General features: G+C 47.8%; 1 protein-coding gene across 1 annotated transcript in view; it reads left to right on the forward strand.

The window, feature by feature from the left end:
• CACNA1C (calcium channel, voltage-dependent, L type, alpha 1C subunit) overlaps window positions 1-10307 on the forward strand; it is a 416023-nt gene that overhangs the window by 388875 nt on the left and 16841 nt on the right. The window contains 5 exon segments of the mRNA XM_009879632.1: window positions 3437-3502; window positions 6728-6819; window positions 7611-7776; window positions 8670-8797; window positions 10164-10260. Coding sequence (XP_009877934.1) covers window positions 3437-3502; window positions 6728-6819; window positions 7611-7776; window positions 8670-8797; window positions 10164-10260 — 549 coding nt within the window.

Here is a 10307-nt window from a genome sequence, read left to right on the forward strand (position 1 = left end):
TGAGTAATTGCTCGAGACCTTCCTGAACAGCCTTGATAGTTCAGTTCAACTCAATTACCGCCTTTCTATAACCCTTCAGTCTCCCCTCTGTGTTTTTTTTTATTTCTATTTTAGCTGTATTTTATATCTGTTGCTTGAAGCTAAATACACAGCTATGGGGAAGGCCTGGGTCTCAATTAAGGTTCCCTTAAGCCTTGTTTTGAGGATTTCCAGTGAGTATTAGAGGTGTGTGGTGCCCATGCTTTCATCAAGGAAGATTTTCACCTTTTTGACCCCCCACCTTTGGCCCTGGTAACAATGCCAAGTTATTAAATTGCTGCTGCTTTTGCCCTGGAGGCAGGTTGCATTTCAGTGGCAGGTAAAGTGCCAGAGTAGGTTGGGGAGACCAGACTGGATAAGAATCATCACCTCTGGGGGAAAACAAACACCAAGAGACAGCTATTTGCTAGAAAAACTGCTTCCAAACCAGCTCCTAACCTAGCCATGTATAGAAAAATGATAGTTAAAGATGAAGCATGGCATATTCCTGCATTTTACAAGTACTTGACCTGGATTTAGTAGGCCAGCACAACCTGGATGTTAGCTGGGGTAGGTCCGGAGGAAGTGTCAGGGAAAGACAGCACAGGAATACAAATGGTGGTCTAAACATGAGAAAAGATGCAGGAGGCACCACTGGACAAAAGTGTGAAAGAGTAACTTGCGCAACACACAAGTCTTGAAAAAGCAGCCATATATCTTGCAGATTCGGGCTTTAAATGGTCTATAGCGTTTGTATTGACTCAAACAGGAAAGGAACTGATCCACACTTTGAAACTTACACCTCACCAGCTACAACACAAGCTGGGACCAAAGCCTGCAGTGCTGTGGATGACCATGACTGCTGTCTCCGTCAGCAGGAGTAGCACATGTGTACACCAGGGATCAATCTGGACCTTTTCTAGTGCAGCTCTCAGGTGGTCTCAGTAGCCAGACCACCAGGCTCAGGCCAGGGACTCTCATTTGCACACTCCTTGACTGCCAGAGGATCTAATATTGTACACGTCTGTACCACAAGTGACTTTTTCCATTGCTTACATGGTTGCTAACTTCCAGGTTGTTATTTGAGCGGCTCCAGTGGGAACCATTTTGTCTGCGTGCACGGGAATGAGATTCCCTTGGCACAGCTCAGCCATCCCTGATGCAGGGGACAGAGTCACACTTTCCAGTTCCTGCTTCTCCTCCCCTTGCCCCTGTGCCCCTCCAGCCTCTTTAGCAATAGCTCCCTCTTATCCTGCACTCAGCTTGCCACAGCTCTTGGCTGGAGAGGATGAGATGGATGGGAAAGGGAGTGCCTGGTACTTCCCTCCAGTGACCTTCAGACCTCTTGGATTGGAGAGTCACTTTTAGGCAGGGTTGTAGGGTGATGGGAGAAAGTATCGAGGGAGGTATCTTCCACAGCAGGGGGGCAGGGAGGAAAAGAAAGCACTGCAAGGCAGTGCCTTTTCCCTTGAAAACCTTCAGCCATTTATAACATGGTATTTTCTCCTCAGAGCTCCTCCTCTTGCTACTACTGGGAGGCTACTTGTGTAGCTAAGAATAGCCACTGTGCAGAGCTCTTAACTCAGCCACTCCCACTGTCAAAATCTGGGATCCTTGCAGACTTTGTCTGGCACAAGCTCTTCTCCGTGTCCCCACATGCTTCGAGGAAGCATCTCTGCTCACACAGGGCAGCCTAATGAGCAACAAACTTGTGTTGGAGTTCAGATCCCACCGTAACTACCATCTGCCCTACGCATGGCGCGCTGTGCTTACGTACAAGTTGGGGCACTGGTCAGAGGAGCGTGTGGTGGGAAAGTGGTCAGCGGGGTTTCCGCCTGCAGAGATAGCTACAGAGCCCAGGCTGGCGGGTGGGAGGAGTAGGAAATGAGAGGGGCGCCGAGGGCAAGGCAAGGCCGTGGGAATCACAAGGACAAAGTGGTAAAGCCAAGGAAGGATGAAGACGGAGGAGGACAGAGCCAGAAGGGTGGAATATGAGAGGTGGGGAGCTGAAGGAGCCATGGGGAATACAGGGCAGAGATGAGTAGGAAGGTGGATCAGTGGAGAGGAATGGGCTGAGTGGAAGAACATGGAAAGAAAGTGTAAGGCCAGAAAGCCAGGAGAGAAGACACTTTTTCCATCCCCATTTGAAAGACAGAAGAACTGGTAAGGTTATACACCTGAGGTCCTGCCTGGACACTATCCCAGGAGCTCTTTTTAGGTCTCTTGTGTATCAAGTCCGACTAGATCATCACAACATGTTTGGACCCCAGTTCTGAGCTGATGTATCACTATTGACATTGTGGAGTAGCCATACAGATTTGTCTGACCCCATAAAACACAAAGGAATCAGTCCTTGAGCCTCAAGATGATGATTACAGACATTGTTTAAAGGTTTGAATTTTTGCCATTTTAATATTCAATTCTTCCTGTAGGATTTAGCTCTGTTGAATTTAGATATAAACTTAAAATGTGTAAATAATCTTATTTTAAAATAAAATAATACTGTTGTAGGCTTTTTATAACCTGCGAAATAGGGTGTTCAAAATCCAGATCAGAGACTGTACTCACATTTTCAGGATGTATCTGTCTGCCTCTGAAGTAAGGTCTGGAAATATCTGGTCTGAGCACTGTATATTTCAAAAGCAACAGAGTCCAAAATTCCTCCTCAAAAGCCTGAGCCTGTGAGGTCCCGAGCTGTGCCCTTGATTCCTGCTAGTGGCAGAGGAAACCGATGGCACTCAACACTTTGCTGATTGCACTGGCCTCTTCCTTACGAGGCAGCTCTGCGTATCAGGGCTCTGCATTTCCTCTTCAGCAGCTGATCACAGACACTTGGTGCATTGCGGACACTGTCACAGACACCTAACACTGAACAGGGAACAAAGCTGATGCTGCTTGAGGTACTTAGGGTGGTACCAGCCACCGTAGCAGAAACCTTGAATTTGGATCTCTGCAGCTGTTGTGTTTTTGATTTCGCCAGACTGGATCCAGAAAAAAAATCACATTGCCAGAATGATACTGGTTATGAGAGATTTCCCCTCTTGGCAAGCAGCTGTAGACGCTTGTTTTGGCCTCACTTTCCTCACTCCGCCAAGGGCAGGACTAACTTGAAAGCAGGAAAGCTACACCATGGCGAGTGGAAGCAGAGTTAGGGCCTGCCTGAGCTGGGTGGCAGCAGGATGGTGGCGGGGAGGGCAAGGAAATGTGGGACTGTAGAGGCATCTAGTGGCCATCTGGCCAAATTACAGTCTACGTTTGGGGCCAGCCTCTGGTCGGTTTCCCAAAGCCAGGAGCGTGAACCAGGCTCCTGTGTGCCCGGCTCGGTGGACACACAGTGCTCTCTTTTTTTCTTTTCTTTTTTTTTTTTTTTTTTTTTTTTTTCCTTTCTAGGCTCTCCCCTATGTGGCTCTTTTTATAGGCTCTCCCCTATGTGGCTCTTTTAATAGTGATGTTGTTCTTCATCTACGCCGTGATTGGGATGCAGGTAAGTGATGCTGAAGAGCTCAACTGCGTCTGTCTCCTCCTGTTAAGTTTTGGGAACTGACTTATAAAGTAACTAGATCAATATGTGGTTTTAGGGGCTTACAAGAATGTTTTCACCCAGTAAGGTAAGACAGTAGCTAACTGTGGTTAGAAAACATTGTCTGCCTATGCACTTCCAACGGAAGCACAATACACTCCAGAAAAAAAAAGAAAAAAAAGAAAAAAAAAAACCCAACCCATTTAATGGCAGAATGCAATATGCAAACAGTAAAAGGACCATGCCTGACCTCCACACTTGCAAAGGAATACCCAGCAGTGGTGGCAAAGGAGATTTACTTCCTCACTTATTGGTTCAAAGTAGTTGTTTCCATGGGCTTATGGCCATGCTGCACTAAACAAATCAATTTTTTTCTCTCGCATCACTTTCACATGGACGTAACTTCCACTGAGTTGTAAAGAGCAGCTTCTGGTTTACACCCGTGAAAGTAAATATGGGATCAGACCCAACGTACCAACACTGTGTTTGTGCCAGTTCTTCAGGAAGCTGCATCAATACAATATTCCTACTCGGTTTACAAAATGAACTTGGAACCTGCCTGAGCGTTCATCTGTGCAAGGAACTGATGTTGCATACAGACCATTGAAGAAAGCATGTGATATAGGCTCAGTCTCTGACAGTCCCAGCCTCATTTGCTGTGCTGCTGTTCAAACTAATCTTCACCTTCCACTTTGGTGTTAATCAAAGATCTCAGACAAGTCAGCCATCTGGGTCCAGAGACCAAAGTATAGAAAGGCATGGCATAATTGCTTCCAGAGGTCTTCAAACGTGACAGGCTGCTTGGTTGCACAATGCTGACAGAATTTGTAACAAAATTCATCTGACCTCTGTGACCTTGCTTTAATTTGTTTCCTGTTATTATAACCACATCTTTTCACAGACTCCATCTATCCTCCCCCCCAAAAAAAACCTAATCTTTTATTGAATTATCATAGCTTATCTCAATTGCCCCCAGTAATTACAGTTGTCATTTAGTCTACTAGGCTTATACTGCAAACTTGCCAGTTTTGCCTTTAATACCTACCTGCTCAAATGGCCAAGATCTTACAGGATTACCTGTGCTATACAGAAAATCACTTGAGAATATTGTACTAGTGTTATATAACTACACAAAGCATTAAAAATGGCTTCCAATAACCCACACAGATGGAGTCTACAACGATCAGGGCACTGCCACAGCTAGATATTTTATTCTGTAATTCTATTCCCTTTTCTGTCAGATAGTTCCAAGTTGGCTATTTAATCCTTGTCTTACGTTCAAGTCTCTGTTTTAGCCATCTCAGCAGCCTGAAGATCATGCATCTGTCTTTCACGTTGATCCAGATTACTAGATTGCTTGCTGCCCTCCTGTCTTCCAATGAGAAAACCAACTTTTCTCATCTTCCCTCTTAGCTTAGAGCCCACAGACCTGTTATCATCACTTTTTGTCCAAATGGCATCTCAGACATTTTGTGTGCTGCTCTCTTGAACTTGCTGACACAGAGAGTTCCCTCACACATACAGACACGTAGAAAGGAAAATCCTTCTTCACTCCATTAAGCAGCTACCTTAAAAGACTAGATGTACCAGATCTGATGAAAATGTAAGAATTTCCCTCATAAAGGAGGCCTACCACTTTATCTCAGCTACTGCCATGACTTGGAGCGTAACAACATTCAGGCCTCGCTACCTAAAGTGCCCAAGTGGAAAAATCCAAATTGGTGCTGATGGATGAAGCCACTCATATCATGGCCCATGAAGCACAGACTGGAGAGGCCATGAGAGAGGAACCACTACCTGCAGCTCCTCGTAGATGCCTAATGTAAAGCACCCATAGTAGCTGCTGCTGGTGCATTGTGTGTGAGGGAAGCTGCAGGGCTGAAAGGAAAACTCGACTTCCAGCATGGGAAGTTCCCTCGCCCACGCTTGCCTGAAATGAAAAACATGGGCTGCCTCAGCTCAAACTGCCTCTGAGCGTTTAATCTGTCCTCCTGCTCCTCCTCAGTGCAGCTGGGGCTGTCACTGCTACCCACGGTGCGGTGCGGGAGCGGTTGGGGCTGGGGAAGGTCCACACGTCCATGAGGAACCCCTGCAGAAAGCCTGCCGTGTACAGACCCTCCCTCCCATCTGGCATGGCCTCCCCGCCATTGTCCCTCTGCCTCTCTCCACCTCGTTGTTTCCTTTGGGGTGTTAATTACCAGTGACATTTGCTTGAAAAGAAGCTCCATGTTCCCTCTGAGCTGCTCTGTTCCTGCTGCTCATTTTGGCTACGAGATTACGGCTCTCGGTCCTTGAGATCTCTGTCACGTTGCTATCAATGGGGAATAAATAGTCCTGACTGACTATGCTGTGCAGATACCTTTCTGCCAGGCGAGGCTGGTTAAGCTCTCAGACCTGATGCCCAAAAGTACCAAAGCTATGTAAGACTTTTTCAAAGCAGCCTGAAACTCTTCTCCACTGGGGGCTTCACATCTGAGGGCAGGTCCCCTAAAAAGGTTTGCTGGCGGTTGCAGGCTTCGTCCTATGGCTGGATCAACTAGTTGGTGCAGTGCCGGTTGGTTGGGCATGGAAGGAAGCTGTAAGCCATCTTTGCCTAGGCAAATACAGCGTCATCATCTTCACACTGCTGCATTCAGGGGGAGGGGGGGGGCTGAAACACCTGCTGGTGACAGACGTGGCAACTAGAAGGGCAAGCATTTGGACAATCTCCACATTCAAGGCAACGTACTTTACATTGTTTTGGGAAGATCCAAGGCACCCCACAGAGTTGGAAGCTCAAGGCTTTGCAGCTGCTGGTCTTTTGCTATCATTTCCTCCTGGTGAGGACAGATAAGCAATGAAAGAAGGAGCCTTTTCTTCTGCGTTACTGATTTCTTTCAGCTGGACCCCCCTCCCCATATGAGTGCCTGGTAAAATAAGGCCCCATATCCTGTATTCACAGTGTAGGAAAGAAGGAAGGATGTCTTGTTTTAACAAAAGATGCCTCTTGTTACAAAATGAGTGCTTTTCTGGTAATAAAGCACAAGCAAGGGAAGCAACAGCAAATACGAAAGACCTGTGGAAATGATTTTTTAAGAGAAGAGCAGATTCTGTTAAATATCAGAGTCAGGGTGGGGCCAAGAGCTACAGGTGACAAGAGGTTTGGGGATTTTGCAGGGCTAACCTGAAAAGACCTCTGCTTTCTGCTAGGTGTTTGGTAAAATTGCGCTGAACGATACCACAGAAATCAACCGCAACAACAACTTCCAGACCTTCCCCCAGGCAGTGCTGCTGCTTTTCAGGTAGGTGTCTGACAGCTCTGGATTGTGTCAGTCTGGGAGCACGATTCCCCTGCTCTTGGGCACGGCTTATCTCCTTCCACCGTGTCATGCTCACGAGGTGAGTGGAAACATGTTGTGCCTTCGTGGGGGAGCCCAGGAGTTAACATCAGATGAAATGACTGATCCATTAAGCCTTGTACCCTGCCAGCTGACACTGGCCAACACTCAGTGCCGGGGAGGGAGGCAAGTCCTCCTACTCAGGAGGGGAGGTAGCCAGTTTTCAGTGCTCACAAATGTTGATGTGCATCGCAAATGCAGTATGACTTCCAGCTTATTTTAGCAGGGAAAGGGATGTGAACTCCCACTCATGCTTTGACGTGGCCGTGCCCAGCTCAGCTTAGCACATCATCCTGCTCCAGCTGTGGCCAGGTGTGCTGGGGCCAGGTAGGGGTGCTGAATGGGTGGGGAGTTGGCACAAATTCAGCATCCTGTCCTTGTTTTCAAGGAGTTTTTTCATGCAGTCCACAGCCATTTCACACACGTCTTGATGGCTCTGGCTGGTAGGAGCATGACAGCCCTGTAACCAGAGTAGGCAAAGCCAGTCAGGAACAAGACACTGATGATGGCAACAAAGCCAAAAAGAGGAGCAGAGTATACCAGTGTATGTCAAAGCCCAGCCATCAGCTTGACTTGCTCTTAATTGACCTCAGTGGCAAAATTCCCATTAATGCTCATGGGAGCAGGAATAGATTGCTAATGTGCCAGTCCCTCTCACATCGAAGGTCACTGCTCTCTTCCTTTGCCATGCCCAGGTGTGCCACCGGTGAGGCCTGGCAGGAAATCATGCTGGCATGTCTCCCAGACAAGAAGTGTGACCCAGAGTCGGAGCCGGCCAACTCCACCGAAGCCGATCACTCCTGTGGCAGCAGCTTCGCCGTCTTCTATTTCATCAGCTTCTACATGCTCTGTGCCTTCCTGGTGAGTCTGCCCCAGCCACCGAACCCTGCCCTCAGTCAGGCTGACCCCCTGCCTCCCCAGATATCAGCACTGCACAGAAGAATGATCTCAAGGAGGGGAAATCTCCCCATAGGGTCTTTCCCAGCAGCTCCGTTACAGTGACAACACCCCCTTGGTCACTGCCATTCCTGCCTGCCTCCAGTTTTGGGGGATGCTCTGCTTCCAATCCCAATCCTTTGTGCACAGCAAAGGAGTGTTCTCCTCCCCTCCCCCTCAATGAGAAAACCAAATTAGCATGTTGTGGGCTGTGCTGAGGCTAGCAACGCCTCAGCCACACTTCCCACCTTCCCTCCTACCTTCCTTCTGGCTGCTGAGCAGGTTTTTACTCCCCTGCCAGCAGCAATGACTGTGAGAATACACATATCCCACTTGCATCTGCTCCGTGTTGGCAATGCGGCATTGCTCAGAGCGACAGCGCGTGCTCTGCAGCTGGCATCAGTGCACAAAACTCTCCCAGTGAACAGCAGCAACATTTTAAAAGTTTTGGTCTTGGGCCAGAAGGAAGGCCTTTTATCTCAGCCCTGCTGCCTGTAGAGGATAAGTCATAGGTTCCACCACCACTACCCCATTTTGCTGGGCAAAGACACAGGTAAAAAGCCATCACAGCATGTCGAAGCATTCAGCAAATTTGGGCCTCATCCATTCAGTAGGGAAGAGAAAAATATGACCAGCTGAGAATATCCCACCCCTGGGATCTTCCCATTTAAACTGAGGGACTGCCATGGGGAAACAGAGAACCCACCTCCAATGGCTTCCTAGTTTTATGAGTCCAAATCCAGACCTCAAATGGAGAACCCAGTAAAGTCTACTGTTACCTGCCTCATCCATCAAGTCATCTCTGTCCTTGTTTGCAGATCATCAATCTTTTTGTAGCTGTTATAATGGATAACTTTGATTACCTGACACGGGACTGGTCCATTTTAGGACCACACCACCTGGATGAGTTTAAAAGGATCTGGGCAGAGTATGACCCTGAAGCCAAGTAAGTAACCCAGCCTGGATATCAGAGCTCCTCGGGAGAACAGGCCCGTTACTTTCTGTTCTCTAGACCCAGTGCTGTAAGTGCCATGTTCCTCCTGCAGGAACACTTTTTTTCTGCAATAATCCCAAAATAGATACCTCCACAAGGTATTGCTGGTGAATCCATAAGCCAGCAGTGCAAAGATACACACAAAAATCTCAGCATTTAGGCTGCGCTGTTACCTGGTGGGACATTGCTGCGCTTTCAGCTGCGGGGAGGTACAGACTGTCCAGGGAGGGGCAGTAGGAAATTGAGCAAAAGAGGTTAGCGTGTTGGTTTATTGTTACATGTGTTTGGGGTATTGAGCTGTGACTCTTCTATGTGACTTTCTACTCACAGTAGAGCTACTGTACTCAAATCTCCGTTTTGTCATGTGTCATATAGGCCCATCACAACCTGTACCTTCACATGGCTGAGTTACGTTGTCTGCAGGGTTATTCACATCAGCAGACTTGCAGAGATTTAAAGTTACACAAGAACAACTCACACAAGGGCTTAACTGACATTCAGCATTATATGCTCTGTTTGACACATGCCTAGGCTTAAAGTGCATTTAGATCCCTGTGGCATTACAGTACAGTTGACAATTGGAATTGCAAAGCCCCCTTCATAATGCAAAAACTGTGGAAAGAGATCTTGGCATAAACTAAAAGCAGATCTCTTCAGGAGACATGGTGTCAAGATTAATTTGGGCTTGGGTTCTGCAATATGTGAGGCCATGTCACATTATCAGAGTGATACGTAAATTGAAACCCGTCTTTGCCAGAGTGACTGCCAGAGATACTTTTAATATGGATAGGGGATAAACACAGAATTCTAATAAAAACACCATTCGCTAACAAAACAGATGCTACTATTTGTGCTTGTTTGAAGGCAACACTGCAGTGGCTGAAGCCATACAACAGAGAGCCGCTCAGTCCAGATGACACCCTGTTCCTTCCCATCTGTAAATGGGAAGCTCTTTTGTTTCTCTTCCCCATCCATGTCCCACACTTGAAGCCCCACCTCTGGCTCTGGTAGCTCTCCTCCCTCCCTGAGAGAATTCTTCTTTTGCGATGCCATTCACAGAACTTAAAAGAAACCCAACAGCTGCTGTGGAGGAAATTCAGCACTTTGTTTTGCCCTGGCTCCAGTGAGAGCCCAAAGCATAAACAAGTATCAAAAGACAGTGGCTTGGAGCTATTTATAGGGGAGGTAAAGCGCCAGGGAAAAAAAATAAACAACACCCTTTGCACCTCTGTGCCTGCTATAGCCCTGAGACCGAGGAGGCGGATCGGCAGGTGGCCCCGTGGTAAGGATGCGACCCTCACTGTGCTTTCTTCTTTAGGGGACGGATCAAACACTTGGACGTGGTGACACTGCTCCGGCGGATCCAGCCCCCCCTGGGCTTCGGGAAGCTCTGCCCTCACCGGGTGGCTTGCAAAGTAAGGCACGCCGCGCCTCGGGCCGGGGGGGGAGTGGGGAAAGCTGG

Source organism: Charadrius vociferus, unplaced genomic scaffold, assembly GCF_000708025.1.
Source record: "Charadrius vociferus isolate BGI_N301 unplaced genomic scaffold, ASM70802v2 scaffold90, whole genome shotgun sequence".
NCBI lineage: Eukaryota > Metazoa > Chordata > Aves > Charadriiformes > Charadriidae > Charadrius > Charadrius vociferus.